The 23,527-nt window shown below is 45.3% G+C and overlaps 1 protein-coding gene and 1 non-coding gene across 2 annotated transcripts; one reads left to right on the top strand and one right to left on the bottom strand.

Moving 5' to 3' along the window:
- The first annotated feature begins 6,320 nt into the window (after positions 1 to 6,320).
- Positions 6,321 to 22,526, top strand: LOC149434721 (alpha-2,8-sialyltransferase 8F-like). The gene is made up of 7 exons (XM_089663466.1): positions 6,321 to 6,421; positions 7,759 to 7,839; positions 13,564 to 13,650; positions 15,160 to 15,304; positions 19,460 to 19,569; positions 19,681 to 19,767; positions 22,067 to 22,526. Exons 1-7 carry the CDS (start codon positions 6,321 to 6,323, stop codon positions 22,524 to 22,526), a joined length of 1,071 nt encoding a protein of 356 aa, XP_089519592.1.
- LOC149434722 (U2 spliceosomal RNA) lies at positions 18,365 to 18,550 on the bottom strand. Its single transcript, XR_016308636.1, has one exon. It is a non-coding gene; the product is annotated as a U2 spliceosomal RNA (small nuclear RNA).
- Positions 22,527 to 23,527: the final 1,001 nt, after the last annotated feature.

Below are 23,527 nucleotides of genomic sequence, written 5' to 3'. Positions count from 1 at the left end.
TGCCAAAAAACTGTTGTTGATCCAGTCAGAAATCTTGTGCACCAATAACTTCCTCCTCCTCATACAGTGCAGTGAGTTAGTCTTCTCACCCTAGAACTGAAAATGTGTTTTTGGCAGGATCATTGGGCAAAAAGAAAGGGAAAGCAAACTTGAAAAAAGAACACTAATGTTGCCATCATATCTTAGAGCAAGCGACGGGCTAAGCTTTGGGTCAAACCTGCATTGTTACATTATAGCAGGCCAATTCACTGTAGCTGGGGATGTCCCACTGTAAAGCCACATATAACAAAGGGGGGCATTCTAGGTGATATCATTATCCATCAGGCACCAGAATCTCCACCCCCCCCCCACCCTCCCTGAACCCAGTTCAGACCGAACCCATGGGAAACTGTCATGATAGCAGACCAACAGCCCAACCAGCTGCAGCCATATTAGGCCAATGATGACACCATCTTCCTCTTCCCTTTGTTATGTGCATCTGAGGGTTAGGGATGCTGGTGTCATCATTGAACTTATATGGCTGCATGACCATATCTGGTCAATGATTTTGTCCAAATATGGCCATGTGGCCATAATTGGACACTATGATTGACCAAATATGGTCATGTGGCCATATAAGATCAATGATTGAACCAGCACTCCTATCTGCAGCAACACTACCAAAGGGAAGAGGAAGATGGTGTCATCATTGACCTTATATGGCCGCATGACTATATTTGGTCAACGACTTTGTCCAATATGGCCATGTAGCCATATCTGGACAATGTCGTTGACCAAATAGGACCATGTGGCCATTTAAGGTCAATGATGGCATCAATATCCCCATCTGTAGCGGCTTGTAACAAAGGGAAGAGGAAGATGGTGTCATCATTGACCTAACATGATGCAGCTGGTTGGGCTGTTTGCTATCATGGCAGCTTCCCATGGGTTCAGTCAGAACTGGGTTTGGCCAAAACCTTAGCTTATCACTGCTAAGGACTGGAAAGGCACAATATTCTAATTGTTTTAGGACTGCAGAGGCTTTGGTTTTAGAGTATTCCTTATTGGGCAAGGTTCACACCAATATAGTGCGACCTAGCATATGCGTTCATTGACTAAATATGGTAATATGGCCATATTAGGTCAATGATGACACCATCTTCCTCTTCCCTTTGGTACATGCCGATACGGATGGGGATACTGGTGCCATCATTGATAGCTTATATGGCCACATGCCGTATTTGAATAAAGTCATTAACCAAATATGCTCATGCGGTCATATAGGGTCAATAATTACACCATCTTCCTCTTCCCTTTGGTACGTGCCACTACAGATGGAGATACTGGTTCCATCTTTGATCTTATATGGCTGCACAACCATATTTGGTCAATGACTTTGTCCAAATATGGCCATATAAGGTCAATGATGGCACCAGTATCCCCATCCACAGAGGCACATACCAAAGGACAGAGAAAGATGGTGTCATCATTGACCTTATATAGCTGCATGCACATATTTGGTCAATGACTTTGTCCAAATATGACTATGTGTCTATATTTGGACAATGTCATTGACCAGATATGGCCATTTGGCCATATAAGGTCAATGATGGCACCAGTATCCCCATCTGCAGTGGCACGTACCAAAGGGAAGATGAAGATGGTGTCATTATAGACCTAATATGATGCAGCTAGTTGGGCTGTTTGTCCGCTATCATGGCAGATTCCCATGGGTTCAATCAGAACTGGTTTGGCCAAAACCTTAGCTCATCACTGCTAAGGACTGGAAAGGCACAATATATAAATTTTTTTAGGACTGCACAGTCTTCATTTTTAGAGTATTCCTTATTGGGCGTGGTTCACACCAGTACAGTGTGACCTAGCCTCTCCCCCCACAGGGATTCAATTTAAAGTTATTTAAAGTGTATTTCCAATTTTGCATTATGAAGTCAGTTGCTGGTGGCTAATGGAAAAAAATGATCCAGTGTGTTGAAAGAGGGGGCACTGGTGCTCAATGGGGGAAAAGAAGGAACACTGATGATCTGTGGGGGGGAAAGGGGAATACTTGTGCTCAATAGGGGGAGAGGGGGGACATTGGTGTTCAATGGGATAAGAGGGGGGACATCGGTGATCTGTGGGGGGAAAGGAGGGACATTGATGCCCAGTGGAGGGGGGGGGCATTGATGTTCAGTGGGGGGAGAAGAGGGACATTGGTGATATGTGAGAGGAGAGGTGAACATAAGTGCTTAGTGGGGGAAGAGGGGGGACATTGATGCTCAGTAAGGAGTAAGGGGGACATTGGTGATCTATGAGGGGAGAGGGGGACATTGGTGATCTGTGGGGGGACAGGGGGGCTGTCATGGTGTGCCCCATGACTCAATCCTCCCCCCTTTCAACGTCCTATCATCCTGCGCACAGCCTTTGAAGCCAGGCTGTGCAGGATGAGGGGAAGTGACCCCTGCGGCAAGGATCACACCTCCCCCAGCAATCTAGCCGGAGGAGCTGTGACCCCCCCACCAGGAGACCCCGGCGGCAGGCCATCGGGATGTCTCCACATGGGCCCCCCGGCGGGCGCAGCACGGGCACGAGGCTTCCTGTGCTCTGCGCCTGCCGGAAACAAAGGCCGCGCTCAGGAGAGCGCGGCCCAAGTCAGGGGGGCGTTCCTTGTTGCCCCGCAACGCGGCACTGGGCCGGACGTTGCCCGGGCAACCGAGAAGCGTCCTAGGCCAGCCTTAAAAAGGCCGGCACGGGAACCGGTCGGCGTCTTTTGCTGCTGCTGTCCCCAGAGCCGTTGGGAGGTCCGGGTTGGGACCGGACCTTCACAACCATCCCCGCTGGGCACTCTGCATAATACCCCAAGGTCAGGACTATTACCCACTGCCACTCTGCTAATACTCCGGGTCAGGAGTACCTGCTGCCAATCTGCTAATACTCAGGGTCAGGAGTACCCGCTGCCACTCTGCTAATACTCTGGGTCAGGACTATTACCCGTCGCCACTCTGCTAATACTCGGGGTCAGGAGTACCCGCTGCCACTCTGCTAATACTCGGGGTCAGGAGTACCTGCTGCCACTCTGCTAATACTTGGGGTTGGGAGTACCCGCTGCCACTCTGCTAATACTCTGGGTCAGGACTATTACCCACGATACTCTGCCTAATACTCTGGGGCCAGGATTATCCGCTGCTGCTGTGTGCCAGAAATACCTGTTGTGGGCCCCACGATACTCTGCCTAATACTCTGGGGCCAGGATTACCCGCTGCTGCTGTGTGCCAGAACTACCTGCTGTGGGCCCCACGATACACTGCCTAATACTCTGGGGCCAGGATTACCCGCTGCTGCTGTGTGCCAGAAATACCTGCTGTGGGCCACATGATACTCTGCCTAATACTCTGGAGCCAGGATCACCCGCTGCTGCTGTGTGCTAGAAGGGACCCCTGCCACAACTGTGAGTGTATATACCCCTGCTGCCCCTGCCTGGACTGTCCATGACTTCCCCCCTTCTTTCCCCTGCCTGGGCTGCCCCTGAACCCCTTTCTTACCCTGCCTGGATTCCAATTTACCGGAGGCTCCAATTTTGCCCTACCTGGGGCTGGCCGGATTACAATTATTTTGGGCTCTTCCCCTCTCCTGAACGGTCCCCTGAACACTCATACATTGTATGCCTTCTATTACCCTTGCCAAGCTTGCCCGTCTGGATTGATACTGGCTCAGGCTATCGCTACCCAAATCGACCTATCGTGGGCCGGATTACAATTACTTCGGGCTCCACCCTCTATTTCCCTTGTTTGGGTACCCGGACGCTACCTTCCTACCCTGATTGAGTGTCTCCCCTATGTCAATAAAGCTTTGATTGTTTATCATCTTCTCTGTGTGTTCTGTCCTGCCTACACTTTGTCACAGGGGCATTGGTGCTCAGTGGGCGGAGGGGAGTCATTGGTGCTGAGGGAGGGATAGGGGGACATTGATGCTCAATGAAGTAAGAGGGGGATTTTGGTGATCCGTGAGGGGAAGAAGGGACATTGGTGGTCAATAGGGGATGGGGGGAATATAGGTGCTCAATTAAGGGAGAGGGGGACACTGGTGATCTGTGGGGGGGGGGGGGGGGAGCATTGGTGATCAGTGAAGGAAGAGGGAGAAACTGGTGATCTGTGGGGGTAAAGAAGAGACATTGGTGCTCAGTGGGGGGAGGGGGACACTGGCAATCTGTAGAGGGAGAGGGGGAACATTGGTGCTGAGTGGGGGGAGAGGAAAGCATTAGGGCTCAGTGGGAGGAGAGAGGAACCCTGGTTATCTGTGGGGGGAGGGAAGACATTGCTGCTCAGTTGAGGAGAGAGGGGGGTATTGGTGCTCAGTGAGGGGAAAGGGGGGACATTGTTGCTCAGTGAGGGGAGGGGGACATTGATGCTCAGTGGGGGGAGAGGGGATCATTGGTGCTCAGTTAGAGGAGAGGGGGACACTGGTGATCTGTGTGGGAGGGGGGACATTGGTGCTCAGTTGGAGGAGAGGGGTACATTGGTGCTCAGTGGGGGGAGAGGGGGACACTGGTGATCTGTGTGGGAGGGGGGACATTGGTGCTCAGTGGGCGGAGAGGGGGGCATTGGTTCTCAGTTGGAGGAGAGGGGGACACTGGTGATCTGTGTGGGAGGGGGAACATTGGTGCTCAGTGGGGGGAGAGGGGGGCATTGGTTCTCAGTTGGAGGAGAGGGGGACACTGGTGATCTGTGTGGGAGGGGGAACATTGGTGCTCAGTGGGGGGAGAGGGGGCATTGGTCCTCAGTTGGAGGAGAGGGGTACATTGGTGCTCAGTGGGGGGAGAGGGAGGACATTGGTGCTCAGTGAGTGGAGAGGCGGGAGATAATTGGTGCTCAGTGAAGGAAGATGGGGACACCGGTGATCTGTTGGAGGGAAGGAGGGGCATTGGTGCTCAGTGGAAGAAAAGGAGGAACATTGGTGATCAGTGGGGGGAGAGGGAAGCATTGGTGCTCAGTGGAGGGAGGGGGTACATTGGTGCTGTGTGAGGGGGGCATTGGTGCTCATTGGGAGGTGAGGGGGACACTGGTTATCTGTGGGGGAAGTGGGGGACATTGGTGCTTAGTGGGTGGGGCATTGGTGCTCATTAGGGGGAGAAGGAAGCATTGGTGCTCAGTGCCAGGAGAAGGGGGGCATTGGTGCTCAGTGGGGAAAGAAGGAAGCATCGATGCTCTGTGGGGGGAGAGGGGGACATTGGTGCTCAGTGAGGGGAGAAGGAAGCATTGGTGCTCAGTGCCAGGAGAAGGGGGACATTGGTGCTCAGTGCCAGGAGAAGGGGGACATTGGTGCTCAGTGGGGAGAGAAGGAAGCATTGGTGCTCAGTGAGGGGAGAAGGGGGACATTGGTGCTCAGTGAGGGGAGAAGGAAGCATTGGTGCTCAGTGCCAGGAGAAGGGGGGCATTGGTGCTCAGTGGGGAGAGAAGGAAGCATCGATGCTCTGTGGGGGGAGATGGGGGCATTGGTGCTCAGTGAAGGGATAGGGGTACACTGGTGCTCAGTGAAGGGATATGGGTACACTGGTAATCTTTGGGAGGAAAGGAGGGACATTAGTGCTCAGTGGGGGGACTGTAGATCACACTGTCTTTGTGACTGTATCTGCATGTTTTTTTTTTTTCTAACTGATCTTGGAGGGGTTGGCTTGTTGAAAACTTCCATGATTGATCCTTCCAATCCACCTGACCACATTTCAGATGCCAAAAAATATATGATTAGTAGTTGTTGCAATGGTGAACAACTAGATAGTTCACCCGTATCTCAAACTGCAAATGGTTGAACCAATCAGAACACGAAACTCATCCCTATCCGTAACATATACCAACCCTGCGCACGCCATCCTATGATGTCACTATGACGGCGAAATCCAGCCAGAAATTATGAAATAAACCTTCCACATACCAAAGACTTTCCATTTGTGTCTTAAAACAAGTAAAACGTTGTTGATCTGTGCCCTGGGATAAAAGATATCATTGGCGTACAGTTGACTGTGGCAGTGGCATTGGTGGGGCTTAACAACATATTCTATTTTTATTTCTGTCTATTTCTTGGGTTACTTTAATTAGCGATTTATTCTTAGCTTTAACATTCTTCTTTCTGGTTCAATTAACCAGATGATTTTTTAAAGATGAATCAACTGTACTTTTACCCTGGGAATGCCTAGATCAGCCTATATAAAGAGTTAATGAGAGGACTGGTAAAGTGTACACAGAACTGAGTTTGATTTCTCACCCCTGCAGGAATACAGCCACACCTTCCCAGTATAATGTCCCAATCTTGGGGGGTGAGCGCACTCGCTGAGCACTCTATGCCAGATAATGGTGAGAGGATGGAAATACCTGCTGAGCCTTTCCATTGCCCTGACCTGTTACCTCTTCTACCTGAGCCTACGCAACCCACCCCAGACTCAACACAGCAGGTAAATGTCTGCATTCCATGGGAGAGGTGGGGGGGTCCTCTATACAGAAACAAAGGAAGGAAGGATTGATAGAAGTATGTGGAGTGGGAGCAGAGTGTAAAAGGTAAAGACAATTTGAGATAGCAGGAGAAAACATAAAATAGTCAGGGGGAGGTGAGAAAGAGTGAAAGAAAAAAGAGAGAAAGTAAGACAGGGAGAAAGTTAGAGAAAGAGAGAAAACGAGAGAAAGAGAGAGGGAGAAATTGATAGAGAAAGAGAGAGGGAGAAATTGATAGAGAAAGAGAGAGGGAGAAATTGATAGAGAAAGAGAGAGGGAGAAATTGATAGAGAAAGAGAGAGGGAGAAATTGATAGACAAAAAAAGAGAGAAAGTGAGCAGGTGAGATATAGAGAAAAAGTGAGAGGAGAGAGAGAATAAAAGGGATAAAGTAAGAAGCATGGACAGGGAGAGAAGAGAAAGAGAGAGCAAAAAAGGGAGAGAGGGGGAAAGAAGATATAGGGAGAAAGAGAGAAATTGAGAAAGAGTGGGGAATACAAAGTTAAAACGTGATCAAAAGAGAAAGAAATAGAGAAAAAATGAGTGAGATAGACAGAAAGAGTGAGAGAAGGAGAAAGAGAGGGGGGGGGGGTAAAGTAAGAAGGAGGGAGAGGGAGGCAGAGAAAGAGAGAGTGAGAAAGGGGGAGAGGGGGAAAAGAGAGAAAGAGAGAGAGATAAAAGGGAGAGAGAAAGAGAGATAGAGAGATAAAGGGAGAGAGAAAGAGAGATAAAGGGAGAGAGAAAGAGAGATAGAGAGATAAAGGGAGAGAGAAAGAGAGGTAGACAGATAAAGGGAGAGAGAAAGAGAGATAGAGAGATAAAGGGAGAGAGAAAGAGAGGTAGAGAGATAAAGGGAGAGAGAAAGAGAGATAGACAGATAAAGGGAGAGAGAAAGAGAGGTAGAGAGATAAAGGGAGAGAGAAAGAGAGATAAAGGGAGAGAGAGAGATGGGGGGGGCAGGAAAAACAAGAGAGAGCGAGAGACAGAGAGAGATATAAAAAAGAAAAAGAGAGAAAGTGAGTGAAAGAGAGAGTGAGAAAGAAGGAAGGAAAGAAAGAGGGGGAAAGAGAGAAAAAAAGTAATAAAGAGACAGAGAGTGAGAAAGAGGGAGAGAGAGGGAGAAAGAACAGGATAGAGAAAGAAAGGGGGGAGGAGGAGTGAGAGAGAGAGACAGAGAGAGAGGAAGGAAGTGGGAAAGAAGAAGAAAGAAAGAATGAGAGAGAGAGAGGGGGGGGGAGGGGAGAGAGAGAGAGAGACGCCTAATTATGTTCAATTGTAATAAGAAATCATTTATTATAAAGGGTGAAGACAACAGAGGTGAATGTCTCAACAGCTGAATGTTCCCATCTGAAGTCTCTGATATTGAACTCTGTGCTGACAATGTAAGTAAATTGTTATCCTTGCTGTATCTCGGAGTGTGATCAGACAGAGAAGAGTTCCATTGTCACCAATATTAGAGATGAGTGGACTTTGGAATACTAACTCGGAGTACATTTCCCAAGTTGTACCTGGCCCAGTCCCAGAAGAAGGACCCACCTACAGTATTTACCCAACCACTCTATATCCAGTCAGGCAAGCCCTTGCACTACATAGTTGATGGTAGATCTAAAGGGGATTGTACAATCAGATTGTATAGTGTATGACAGCTTTACAGAAGACAATTCTCCTGTTTCCAATACTACAGCTCTGTCCACATAGGCTGTAATCTGTTCACTCAGCCCACTCTGACAAATGATCCATCTATGCCAGATGAAAGGTAGGATAGAAAAACAAAAATGAATGTCTGTGTATTTAGTGAGAACAGCGATCACTGACTGATTGCTTTTCATTTAGGGAAGTGGAAGTGGGTGGGACGGGAGATGATGCAAGGTGTGCTATTGAGGTCAGTTGTTCAGATACAAGGTGAGGCAGTGAGATATAAATGCCTATATTGGGAGGTCACCACCCTAAAAACAAATATGCCCATATACAATAGACAAGGGATTTCATGGGTGACCTACCAGTATATGCACAGCAACAATCAAATGCACACATATAATTGTATAAACTATCATCACAGGTTTATTCAAACAGAATATAGAGACAGACTACATCAAATAAAATGATTGAAAATCCTGGTTTATCAAGGTACACTTGTTGTTGGCTATAATAATGAATTTTGCGGTGACAACTGCTTCTTCAGATTATTGCACTGAAGTGTGACCAATATTCAGAACATCTCTTTAACCATATAGTAACATGACGGGCGCAAGGTGGTTCTCTCGTTCTGGGAGGACGTCTTTCAATGGCCTTCCATTCTCACTGCGCATGCGCGGCTCAGGGAGCGTGCAGCGCGGCGATCGGTGGTGCTCTGTGTCCCTCGGACAAAGCGAATCACCGATCCACGGAAACAGCCGAAGATGTCGGCTTGGTCATGTGATCAGCTGTGTCCAATCACAGCTGATCACATGTAAACAGGGAAATGCCGGTTATCGGCATTTCTCTCCTCTCGAGTTGTCACGCTGACAGAGGAGAGGAGAGCCGGTAATCGGCATTCCGCGGAGGGGACATCTACACTGATCATCAGGGCACTGATGATCAGTGTGCCCTGATGATCAGTGTAGCCCCAGCAGTGCCACCTGTCAGTGTCCATCAGTGCCACATCAATGCCACATATCAGTGCATACCATTGCACATCAATGCCACATATCAGTGCCCATCTGAGCTGCCTTTCAGGGTCACCCATCAGTGCCAGTCAGTGCCACCTATCAGTGCTGCCAATCAGTGCCACCTGTCAGTGCCGCCTATCAGTGCCAGTCAGTGCTGCCTACCAGTGCCTGTCAGTGCCACCTAACAGTGCCAATTAGTGCCGCCTATCAGTGCCAGTCAGTGCCATCTATTAGTGCCAGTCAGTGCCGCCTATCAGTGCTGCATATCAGTGCCATGTATCAGTGCCATGTATCAGTGCTGAATTTCAGTGCCCATCAGTGATGCCTGTCAATGCCCATCAGTGCCACCTACCAGTGCCTCCTCATCAGTGCCCATCAGTGCCACCTATCAGTGCCCATCAGTGCAGCCTATCAGTGCCCATCAGTGTAGCCTCATTAGCGCACATCAGTGAAGGAGAAAAATCACTTATTTACAAATGTTTTTAACAAAAACTAAGAAAAACATATTTTTTTCAAAATTTTCATTGGTTTTTGGTTTGTTTAAAAAAAATAAAAAAAAACCCAGAGGTGAATAAATACCACCAAAATAAAGCTCTATCTGTCACAAAAAAATGATAAAAATTTCATATGGGTACAGTCAGGGGCGGACTGACAACTCATGGGGCCCCCGGGCAATAAGGGATCATGGGTCCCCTGTGTCCTTGCCAAAACTCAAAAAAGCCTATGAAAAAGGTACCAGGGGCATCTCATGGGGCCCCCTACTGACCCCGGGCCCTCGGGCAGTGCCCGAGTTTCCAAATGGTCAGTCCACCCCCGGGTACAGTGTTGTATGACCGCTCAATTGTCATTCAAAGTGTGACAGCACTGAAAGCTGAAAATTGGCCTGGGCAGGAAGGGGGTATAAGTGCCCTGTAGGCTAGTGGTTAAATAGGAAAAAATAAATAAATATATATATATAATACATATATATACATGGGCAACATAACATAAATAATTGAAATATCAACTGGCCTGTGGGAGGAGAAAAATGGACACACAACATCAGGGAAGAAAAAAAAACACACACACCAGGCAACTTACAAAAACAGTACAAAGGATCTCAGGATATGGTCACCTCCATCTGGACCAAGGAGAGGCATGCAAGAAAGAGACCATGGACAGGCGGCAATAGGCACAATAATCTTCAATTTTATAGCGTCCATAAAAGAGAACTCTAAAAGTAGATCAATACAGAATGGTCATTAAATACACTGCTCAAAAAAATTGAAAGAACACTTTGAAAACACATCAGATCTCAATGGGGAAAAATCTCCTGCTGGATCTCTATACTGATATGGATGGGTAATGTGTTAGGAACGTAAGGATGCCCCATTGTTTGATGGAAATGAAAGGACTGAATTCAGAGACACCCTGAAAATCAAAGTGAGAAACTGATGCAGCAGGCAAGTCAATTTTGCTGAAATTTCATTGCAGCAACTCAGAATGGTCCTCAGTAGTTTGTGTGGCCCCCACGTTCTTGTATGCATGCCTGACAACGTCGGGGGAGGCTCCTAATAAGATGATGGATGGTGTCCTGGGGGATTTCCTCCAAGATCTGGACCAGGGTATCACTGAGCTCCTGGACAGTCTGAGGTGCAACCTGGCAGTGTCGGATGGACTGAAACATGACATTCCAGAGGTGTTCTATTGGATTTAGGTCAGGCGAGTGTGGGGGGCATTCAATGGTATCAATTCCTTCATCCTCCAGGAACTGCCTGCATACTATCCCCACATGAGACCAGGCATTGTCGTGCACCAGGAGGAACCCAGGACCCACTGTGTTAGCGTAGGGTCTGACAATGGGTCCAAGGGTTTCATCCCGATACCTAATGGCAGTCAGGACACCATTGTCTAGCCAAGCAATGGGCAAACTATGGCCCGGCGGACCTTTTAATCCGGCCCGCGGAACGTGATACTGTCAGGATGGCTGTCAGGATGTGTGTAGGCGGGGCAGCGTGACGAACGTGAGGGGAGCTAGGCTCCTCTCACAGTCCGCCCTGAAGACCGGAACGGTGCGGGAACACGGCGAGAGGAACGCGCGGAGCAAAGGTAAGTGAATTGACACAGGGGAATATGGGGGATGAATTACTATAGGGAGGATGAATTACTATATGGGGGATGAATTACTATATGGGGGATGAATTACTATGGGGGATGAATTACTATATGGGGAATTAATTACTATAGGGGGGATGAATTACTATATGGGGGATGAATTACTATATGGGGGATGAATTAATATGGGGGATGAATTAGTATATGGGGGATGAATTACTATGGGGGATGAATTACTATATGGGGGATGAATTACTATGGGGGATGAATTACTATATGGGGGATGAATTACTATATGGGGGATGAATTACTATGGGGGATGAATTACTATGGGGGGGGATAAATTACTATGGGGGATGAATTACTATATGGGGGATTAATTACTATGGGGGATGAATTACTATATGGGGGATGAATTACTATATGGGGGATGAATTACTATGGGGGATGAATTACTATATGGGGGATGAATTGCTATATGGGGGATGAATTACTATAGGGGGGATGAATTACTATGTGGGGGATGAATTACTATGGGGGATGAATTACTATATGGGGGATGAATTACTACAGGGGGGATGAATTACTATAGGGGGGATGAATTACTATGGGGGATGAATTACTATAGGGGGGATGAATTACTATATGGGGGATGAATTACTATGGGGGATGAATTACTATGGGGGATGAATTACTATATGGGGGATTAATTACTATGGGGGATGAATTACTATGGGGGATGAATTACTATATGGGGGATGAATTACTATGGGGGATGAATTACTATGGGGGATGAATTACTATATGGGGGATGAATTACTATGGGGGATGAATTACTATGGGGGATGAATTACTATATGGGGGATGAATTACTATATGGGGGATGAATTACTATAGGGGGGATGAATTACTATATGGGGGATGAATTACTATGGGGGATGAATTACTATGGGGGATGAATTACTATATGGGGGATGAATTACTATGGGGGATGAATTACTATGGGGGATGAATTACTATATGGGGGATTAATTACTATGGGGGATGAATTACTATGGGGGATGAATTACTATGGGGGATGAATTACTATATGGGGGATGAATTACTATGGGGGATGAATTACTATGGGGGATGAATTACTATATGGGGGATTAATTACTATGGGGGATGAATTACTATGGGGGATGAATTACTATATCTACTCTTGGTCCGGCCCCCGGGTCCAATATATGAACCCATTGCGACCCTCAAGTCAAAAGGTTTGCCCACCCCTGGTCTAGCCTGTACAACTCTGTGCATCCCTCCATGGATAGGACTCCCCAAACCATCACTGACCCACCACAAAAACGGTCATGCTGAATGATGTTACAGGCAGCAGAACATTCTCCACGTTCTTCTCCAGACCCTTTCACGTCTGTCACATATGCTCAGGGGGAACCTGCTCTCATCTGTGAAAAGCACAGGGCGCCAGTGGTGGACCTGCCAATTCTGGTGTTCAATGGCAAATGCCAACCAAGTTCTATGGTGCCGGGCAGCATATAAAGGGTCTGGAGACCCTGCCTGTAACATTGTTGTTGACACTGTCAGGCATGCATACAAGCATGTGGGGGACATACAAACTACTGAGTACCATTTTCAGCAAAATGGACTAGCCTGCTGCATAACCTTTTCACTTTGATTTTCGGGGGGCGCACAGCGTGCTCCCAGCACAAAGACCAGGGTGTCACTTAGAGCCCCGGGTCCCGTGTTAATGATCGGGACTCTTTTTAAATTGGTATCAGTGTCAGTGTGTTTTAGGTAAAAAAACACACAAAAAACAAAATGCGCACTATTGTTTCTGGGCTGTACTGTGGATACAAACAACAAATAACATCCACACATGTGGTATCGCTGCGATCGCCAAGAGCTGGAAAATGTATTTTGGGTTGTTCTTTGATGATAGGTTATGGTAGTAACAACAAAAACACAGCTAAATTAAAAATATATATATTATTGTTTTACTATTTTGAGCTAGTTTTCCTTTGATAATAAAAAAAAAACAGGAGATATCCATTACCATTTACCACCTAATCAAAGCCCGATTTGTCCTGAAAAAAAAAAACTTAATAATTCACTTGGATGTACGAAGTAGTTGTGATGATATAGAAGGTTTTACTAACACAGGTCAATGTTGCACAATTTTACTTAGGTGTTAAGATTTGTTTTACCCTTAGGCATGAAGGGGTTAATATTGCTTTGAAAATAAGACAAAATCCCTGATAGAGATCCCTCTGTAGACATTGTAAGTCATCAAATACTGGGAAATAATCATGCATTCTGCATTTCTCCAGTGATTTTATGATTTTGTTTTCTTTCTTTCTGTAGATTTAAAGATAATACATTTTTGGAGGTGGTAAAGACAGTTCAGGGGTGTCCTTGGAAGGAGGACCAGACACAGCGCAACCTGCTTCAGTAAGTATGGGATCCGTGGGTATATTCTGCGTACCTTATACATTATTTGGATCAGTTATACAACAAAAATAAAGGATGGTTTCTGTCGCTTACAGCTGAACTCGGCCAGATATGAAAAACACAAATAATGCATCTTTGTAATCATTAAGGTGGTTGTCAACCCTTACATGTGCCCATGACGGGACTGGCCTCAGGTGATGCACAGAGATGAAACAAATCCTCCTACGTACAATATATTGTCAAAAGTATTGGTCGGCCTGCCTTTCCACACACATGACCTTTAATGGCCCCCCAGTCTTAGTCCTTAGGGTTCAATATTGAGTTGGCCCGCCCTTTACACACACATGACCTTTAATGGCCCCCCAGTCTTAGTCCTTAGGGTTCAATATTGAGTTGGCCCCACCCTTTACACACACATGAACTTTAATGGCCTCCCAGTCTTAGTCCGTAGGGTTCAATATTGAGTTGGTCAGCCTTTCCACGCACATGAACTTTAATGGCCTCCCAGTCTTAGTCCGTAGGGTTCAATATTGAGTTGGCCCCACCCTTTACACACACATGACCTTTAATGGCCTCCCAGTCTTAGTCCGTAGGGTTCAATATTGAGTTGATCAGCCTTTCCACGCACATGAACTTTAATGGCCTCCCAGTCTTAGTCCGTAGGGTTCAATATTGAGTTGGCCCCACCCTTTGCAGCTATAATGGCTTTAACTCTTCTGGGAAGGCCGTCCACAAGGTTTAGGAGGGTGTCTATGGGAAGGATGGACCATTCTTCCAGAAGCACATTTGTCAGGTCAGGCACTGATGTTGGGGGAGGAGGCCTGCCTCCCAGTCTCCGCTCTAATTCATCCCAAACGTGTTCTATGGGGTTGAGGTCAGGACTCTGTGCAGGCCAGTCAAGTTCCTCCACCCCAATTTAGCTCCTCCATGTCTTTATGGACCTTGCTTTGAGCACTGGTGCGCAGTCATGTTGGAACAGGAAGGGGCCATACTCAAACTCTTCCCACAAAATTGAGAGCATGAAATTGTCCAACATGTCTTGGAGTTCAAGGAGTCCCACTAGGATTGCTACAATCACCTTTGTTAGTAATGGAAGAGATTTTGGAATGCCTCTCAGGAATTCTGTGAGCATCATTGGAAGTCCTGGCAGAGATTCTGTAAGTTCTGACAGAGATGCTGCAAGCACTATTGGAAGTGCTAGCAGAGATTCTAGACGTTCTGGCAGAAGATCCTGGAGGACCTGGTTGCCCTGGGAATCCTCGAAATGGAGAGATAGGAGGTGTAGGAACATGTCCTGGGAATGCCGAGATGGATGGTGAAATGCTCTCTTAACAAAGACTCTATAAATCAGAAATGTAATACAGATCAGAAACAAGTTAAATATGCAAGTTGCAGAAGATTATGACATCCATATAACTGTGCAGTCATGTAAGATGTGCGCAATGTTTTATCTCCAGCAGTAACAGTCTACATTTTGATAACTAATATCAATCCTTGTTTATTGCTCAGGGCCAGCTTGGGAAAATGTTGCAATGCTTCGTATTCAATGATCATGACGCAGGAGAATTCTGTGATTGGACAAATTATTCACTTTGACGCAGAAACTAAAATACAACAAAACATCACCAAGCACATTTACAGTCTGTTCCCGAAGGTGAGTGCAGGTCAAGGAATTGGGTATTATCCCATTTTTCTAAAAGTCTATTTCAGGATATCGGGGTTAGCCACACACAATGCGGATGAATATAATAGATAACGGGAATTTTCACCTCTCCACTCCAGAAAAAGAAATATAGATATGTTTCCGTTCATTCTTTCTCTAAGCTGAACCCCGAGCATAGCAAAGACTTTCATTGAAAGTGAATGGAAAGAAAAAACGTTAGCTAGAGAGGTGAAGGGTTAGACCCCCTCTCATGTTTATTACTATCTGTGTCTCTGCTGGAGACATTCGCCCTCTATTTGTTTTGGTGATCATTGTCCTTGAGACATTAAGTATCATTTTCTTTTGAGCCTGCAGTGTGGTGACAAAAACAAAACACCAAAGTTAATCAAAACGTGTAGGTGAACACTTACACAAACATTGCACTTAGGGTGTATCATGTGGTCCCATCCAGAGGAGGATGGACCCTTCACAAAACTCTGGACTGGGCAAGACACACTTAGGTCCACCTAGCAAAAAGGCCAGGCAGACCTCACTCCTCTTGGCCAGCTGAAGTCAACCAATGAATACTAGGTGAGGGTCTCTCCCTTGGAAGGACTCTAAGGGCCATACATCCCACAAGTGGAAAAAAATTATATATATATAGTATATAATAGTATATACAGTAGTCCCTTTATCTATTTTATATATATATATATATATATATACGGTTGTGTTCAAAATAATAGCAGTCAGACATCACTGACTGGATCAATCACTGTTTTGGTGGAAATGATATTTCTACATGGCAAATAATTTACTAGCAGGTGTAGTAGAGTAATAGAAATCCAACAGACCCAACAGTCATGACATGCATGCTGCTGATTCTGTGTCATTGAATCACTCATTGAAAGGGGCGTGTTCAAAATAATAGCAGTGTGGAGTTCTATTAGTGAGGTCATTCATTCTTTGAAAAACAGGTGGCAATTATTGCCCTTATTTAAGGAAGGAAGGCAGCAAATGTTGGACATGCTGGTTACAGTGCATTTCTCTCTGAAATTCTGAGGAAAATGGGTTGTTCCAGACATTGTTCAGAAGAACAGCTTAACTTGATTAAAAAGTTGATTGGAGAGGGGAAAACATATAAAGAAGTGCAGAAAATGATCGGCTGCTCAGCTAAAATGATGGCAAATGCTTTAAAATGGCAACCAAAACCTGAAAGACGTGGAAGAAAGCGAAAAAGTACCATTGGAATGGATAGAAGAATAGCCAAAATGGTGCAGACTCAGCCAACAATCAGCTCCAGGAAGATGAAAGAAGGTGTGACGTTCCCTGTGAGGACTGTTACAATTAGAAGACTCCTATGTGAAGCCAAGCTATCTGCAAGAAGTCCCCGCAAAGTCCCACTGTTGGGAAAAAGACGTGTGCTGAAGAGGTTACAATCTGCCAAAGAGCACATTGACTGGCCTAAAGAGAAATGGCGCAACATTTTGTGGACTGATGAAAGTAAGATTGTTCTTTTTGGGACTAGTGGCCGGAGACAGTTTGTCAGACGACCCCCAAACACTGAATTCAAGCCACAGTACACTGTGAAGACCGTGAAGCATGGTGGTGCAAGCATCATGATATGGGGATGTTTCTCATACTACGGTGTTGGGCCTATTTATCGCATACCAGGGATCATGGATCAGTTTGAATCCATCAGAATACTTGAAGAGGTCATGCTGCTTTATGCTGAAGAGGAAATGCCCTTGAAATGGGTGTTCCAACAAGACAACGACCCCAAACACACCAGTAAACGTGCAACATCTTGGTTCCAGACCAACAAGATGGACGTTATGGAGTGGCCAGCCCAATCCCCGGATCTTCGTCCAATAGAAAACTTGTGGGGTGACATCAAAAATGCAGTTTCTGAGGCAAAACCAAGAAATAGAGAAGAACTGTGGAATGTGGTCCAATCATCCTGGGCTGGAATACCTGATCACAGGGGCCAGAAGTTGGGGGACTCCATGCAACACAGATGTACAGCAGTTCTCAGAAACAGTGCGACTACAACCAAATATTCATGAAGTCATTCAAAGGAAAGCAAAATCTTCAAACATTTCTCAGTTTATATAGTGAATGTTGGAGTTTGTAAAGAAGAATACAAACACTGCTATTTTTTTGAACCGTCTAATATTCACTTTTCTTCCATTTGTTTAGAGGAACAACACAAATTTGATGTATTTTTCTTCATGTTGTGATTTGGAATAGAATGTGTCGTGTTCCCAATGCATTTGTGTGGATGGAAATAAAAGCTATTAGAAGGATTTTCAGTTTTATTCACTTTTTTCAACACACTGTTATTATTTTGAACACAACTGTGTATATATATATATATATATATATATATACACATATATATATACAAAGTGACATACACATGAAGAAAAATAAATAAATGAAAATAGAAAAAGGTGCAGATTCGGGTGCATTGGCTAGGCCTTGAGGCCTGATACCAGCTTAGGTGTCCCAAATCCATAGTGCTCATCTGGCTTCCCCGGGATGCCACTTCCAGGAGATGCTGGACACTGTGGGCCTTATGCTTTCCCAGCACTCAGCCGGACAAGGTAGCTTAAGGGCCAGTTCACACCACATGCAGTGCATTTTTTTCTGTATCAAAAACGCATTGAATGTAGGTTACATGGTTTCCAATGGCATATCTCACATCAGTGTGCTCAGTTCCAGTGTGTTCTAGTCCCCAAAAAAAAAGTAGAACGTGCTGCATTTTTTTCTGCACTGATCTGTACTGGTACGCAGTAACATACAGAAAAAATACACCGGAACACACTAAAAATGCACTGGAATGCACATATCGTTATTTAACTTGAAGAAAAAGTGAACCTAAACCCATCAAAAATGCACAAAAATGCATCAACACACCGGAGCGTGTCAAAAACGTGCATGCAGAAACACATCCAGAAAACGTCCGGAGAGTGCGCTTCTATGGTGTGAACCAGCCATAAAACAGGAGCAATGCCCCCCCCCCCCCCAGATTCCCACACACTAAGAAATTACTTCCACCTTCCACCTTACATGGTACATTCTCAATTCTGGTTCCTTGCCATGGAGGAGATCCTTCAGCACCCCCATCATACCAGAAAGAATACTATACAGCCAGCCATTCCAGCCAAAAGGCCAGAAGGATAGCAGAGCACCCCTACTTAACATTGATAAGAACAGATACTACACTTGATCTTAGTCAAACAGCTGAGACAGAATGTAATAGGAAATCCAAATTTATAGAAATAGAGGTGAGGGGAAATTTACCAACAGTACATTTCTGGTGACAACTGTCTTAAAGGGAAATACGATTGTAGAGATTTTCTTAAGCTTCCTGTTGCATCTCTGGGACAGGTAACAACGAGAAATCTCCTTAAAATATTTTTTTTATTCAAGAACTTGAGGTATGAAGGACGATAGCCTCAAATCAGCTTTTCCAATAGGCTGCAGGGAGGATGAGTAACATCACTGCAACCCAAATGACCTGTCAGGAGGGCAAGGTCTAAAACAGAGGTCTCCAAACTACAACCAACAGGCCAAATCTGGCCCATTGCAAGTTTGTTATCTGCCCCACAGATCTTCAGGTCAGTCTATGCTCTTAATGTCTCCCCAACATCCACCACCCCCTCCTTCAGGCTCCAGTGTAGGTTCCCCTAACTGTGCTGTCATTGTATGTTTGTTGGTTGCTAACCAGTCCCAACAACCAGTCATGTGCTTGCCCTAGCATTCAACGGAGGGCTCTTCCTCTGATGCAAGGGGAACTCTGATGGGACTCTGATTTATGGACAGACTTTGAAGGTGAGTCTGATATAAGGAGGTCTCTGGTGGAGACTATAATGTAAGGGGGGCTCTGATGGGGACCCTGATGTAAGAGTGGGTTTGATGGGATCAGGTTTATTTGGAATTTCTTTACTTTACTGTTGTTCTGAATCATATCATGCTAAAAAAATACAAAAAAGCTCCAAGAAAAACATTTTCATCATTTAATTTATATTGATTTACTTATTAAGCACTTTTTCCGACCCACAAATGTTTGTTAAATATACAATGTGGCCCTTGCACTAAACATTTTTATAGGGTCCAATATACTGTAAGCATCTTTTCCTCATTTTTCCATCCTTTTGCCAGAAGTCCCCCTTCCAAAAGCCAATCAGAAGCTGTGCTGTGGTTGGTAATGGTGGAATCTTAAACAACAGCTCTTGTGGTGCCGAAATTGACGGGGCTGACTTTGTTTTCAGGTGAGAATAAAGATAATGATTGAAGAAAAGTCTATGAGATGTGGTCATTGATCCAGTGATCTGCCATGTTTGCCGCTCTTGGCCCTCAAATCTTCTATTACTTCTCTCTAGGTTAAATTTTCCTCCACTGAACTGGACGAATGATGTTGGGACAAAGACCGACCTTGTCACCTCAAACCCAAGCATCTTAATTAATAAGTACGTGGTAGGACTTCTCTATAAGACACAGAAATATATATAGACCATGGATTTGTATTTATTTGTTTTATGATGTGTGTGCACTTGGGACAAGGCTAAATATTCGGTACCCAAAATTATCAATGGGCAATGCTTTAAATGCCTTTACAACTCATAAGTTTAAAGTACATTGTAAATGCTGGCCCTAGAATTATTGCTCTCACTCAAAGATTGTGTAGAGTCCCCCTACCATAGTTACAACCCAACCTTTGAGTCTGGTATGGATTTTAAGTAGGTACCTCACACACAAACCCCCCCCAAAAAATGTGTGAGGACTCCTGGAAATACAGTATATACCAAACCCTCAATCTGAGCATGCATCCTGGCTGGCCGGGAAAGGGAGGGAATGAGCCATCCTTCCTTGACCATACTATGGCCACATGCCCTCAAGATGGGGAGTACTTTGCCTGCAAAGTACCTTGTCCCCATGTTGATGAGGACAAGGACCTCTTCTCCACAACCCCTGCCCAGTGTTTGAGGGGTGGTCTGTGGGTAGGAGCTTATCAAAATCTGGAAGCCCCTTTAACAATAAGGGAGGCACCCAGATACCCCCATTCTTCCATGTGAATGAGTATAAGCTACATACTACCCCTACTCATTTGCAAAAAAAGTTGCAACCAGGGGCAGACTAACCATTTGGAAACTCGGGCCCAGGGTCAGTAAGGGGCCCCATGAGATGCCCCTGGTACCTTTTTCATAGGCTTTTTTGAGTTTGGGCAAGGACACAGGGGCCCCATGATCCCCTATTGCCCGGGGGCCCCATGAGTTGTCAGTCCGCCCCTGGTTGCAACCTAGAAATAAAGACACCAAAACGTTTTATAAGTCCTTAAAAAAAAAATCCCCCAAAAAAGTCCACCATTGTCAATCACATTACCAAGTGATGCAGATCCATGTCAATCACAATACCTGATAGCCAACGACCTGTCAAAAGTAAAAAAAAAGACACCACCAAGTCACATTCCACTCATTTGCTTGTCATCCACCAATTGGAAAGTCTGATGGATCAGAACTGTTCTATACGAGGGTTCCACAGTAATGTCATCAATCATATACAGTATGTACATTACCATATATGGTCAATTACGCCAATGGGATGCCTCCCGTCTGTTTACATGGCTGGAGATTCCCAGCCACATAAATGAAAGGGTCCGTAAGTTCACTGGTTGTTAAGGACTCGGCAGTGCCTGCACCCACTGGTATCCTCATCCTGAGACTCTCATGTCTAATAGTGGTAGTAATTGTTCTGTTATACATAATGCTCTACTCCCGCCGAACTGGTAAATGCTTGGCATTCATCCAAAAGTCCAAGTAGCCAATGCTCGGCCCAAACCTTGAGCTCACCCCTAATAATTAATTTCCATGGTCAACCGCTTCATCTAGTGGTCAATATATGGTATAGCTTTCTAAAATACCTCAATAAGAAAACATAGTTCATTTTGCCCATTAGATGGAGCTGATGACCATAGACTTTATTAAAGGATTTACAGACAAAGTTTGTGCAGCATGTTTGACATTCATCCAACTAATGTTTATAAATAGATGCCTTAAATTGCGTATTACCAATTTTTTGTTGCTTTACATAGAATAGAGAAGGGTTAAAACCCCTGAGAGATTATTTTCTTGCTGTATGTGTGCCATTGGAGAAATTTCCCTTTACATCACGTTTTAGAGATGCAACAGCAAGTGAGAGAAAATCTCCAAAAATAAGCTGAATTACCCATTTAGACAGTGGAATAAGAGTCCCCATTGGAAGATTTCTACACACCAGACACTTCTGGGGACAGCTCTAAAATGTTCAATTTACTTAATTTTCTTTCTTGGTGACAAATCATTCTTGGGGGTAAATCTCTCCAGCAGAGACACCAACAGCAAAAAAAACCAAAAAAAAACAGAGATGGTCTATCCATTCCTGACTGTATCCAAAACAAAAAGAAAAGGCGTTGCCTGTCCTGGTGTTCCCGACTGTCCTGAGGTCTACAGAACCCTCTAAGTTATGGAGAAGAGGAGAGAAGGTGGGTTCTTCAGTCCTGTACTATTGCGACAATGCTGCTTCCACATAGCTACAGTACCATGAGTGAGCATTATCACCCTAGGATAGGAAGTGTGTTCCTGGCAGGATCGCCAGGTAAAAATGAAGAAGAGAAAAGCCTAAAATTCAAAGACAAATGCAGCTGCCACACCTAAGTACTGGTAAGCTGCGATATATATTGAATTTTTGTTCTTGAGTTTATATATACTTCGATTATATCTCCTTCACTAGGTTCAGCAGTCTCACCGAGATGAGGAAGCCATTTATCATGATGGTGCAGGAGTATGGCTCTCCTTTGATCCTCCTACCTGCTTTCTCCTATTCAGCAAACACAAAGGTCTCCCTTCGGGTGCTCTACACTATTGAGGACTTTGACTTGAACAGCAAGGTTGTCTTCTTCAACCCGAACTATCTTGTAAAACTGTCTGCTCACTGGGAAAAAAGAGGACTCAAGTTTGTCCGTCTTTCTTCGGGACTTATGGTGGTGAGCATAGCAATGGAAGTTTGTGAGAAAGTCACTCTTTATGGCTTTTGGCCCTTTTCCAAAGATCTGGATGGCCTTCCAATCCTTCATCACTATTATGACGACGTTCCACCAAAGCCTGGCATCCACGCGATGCCTGATGAATTTTATCAATACCTACAAATGCACGTTCAAGGGTCTCTACGTCTGAACCTGGAACATTGCTAAATATTTTGTGTAGTACGGCAAAACTAGGAAAGGTGTAATGTACAGAGATTTGCACAGGATAAAATGGTGGATCCATTACAATGCAGGAAATATTTTTACCTTTGTTTAGTGATATTGGATAGTCTGTGAGGGTGCACATTATGAAGGAGCTGCAGCGGCTTATGGCAGCAGTTTGGGGTATGTAGGATGAATGAATAGGAAGAGAGAGGGATCACAGGTTGGGCAAAATGTAGGAAGGATTGGAAGTAGAGCAAGCTCATTAGTCAAGGATTTGGGGTAAGTGATGCAGGAAAAAGGATGTTTATAGGAATTGACGTCTTTGTCTAGTAAGTTAACCTGCACTCAAGTTATGGCATCAACATGAAGTAGCAAAGAGATTTAAACACCTAGAGGGGCTTACACTTAGATTTAGATTGAAGTAAACTCCAAACCTTGAGGCTCTCAATGACGCTACTGACTTCTGTTCTTTAAGTCACACCATCCAACCTCCTTATCCTCATCAATTGTCCATAGCTATCTCCATCACATCCAACAACGCCAATATCGAACCCGCCCTGCAGGCCAGAGTACTTGGTGTCATTCTGGATTCCAACCTATCCTTCCAGCCCCAAGTCCAATCTTTAACAAACTCGTGCAGACTCCCCCTCCACAACATCGCCAAAATCCGCACGTTCCTAACCCCAGAAACCACTAAGCAGCTCATCCACTCCCTCATCATATCACAACTCAACTACTGCAACTCCCTCCTCACTGGCCTGCCTCGCCGCTGGCTATCCCCGCTTCAGTCAATCCTGAATACGGCTGCCAGACTCATTCACCTTTCCAATTGCTCCGTTTCCGCCACCCCCCTCTGCCAATCCCTCCACTGACCTCCACTCAGTGTCCTCCACCCCCCTCTGCCAATCCCTCCACTGGCTTCCGATTGCCCAACGGATCAAATTTAAAATCCTAACACTGACGTACAAAGCTGTCCACCATACTGCCCCGAACTACATCACTGA

Source organism: Staurois parvus, unplaced genomic scaffold (genome assembly GCF_062004578.1).
Source record: "Staurois parvus isolate SC_StPar_1 unplaced genomic scaffold, SC_StPar_1.0 ptg001694l, whole genome shotgun sequence".
In the NCBI taxonomy this organism is placed as follows: Eukaryota; Metazoa; Chordata; class Amphibia; order Anura; family Ranidae; genus Staurois; species Staurois parvus.
The sequence above is the reverse complement of the archived record's forward strand: the minus strand, read 5'-3'. Positions and strand labels throughout refer to the sequence as shown.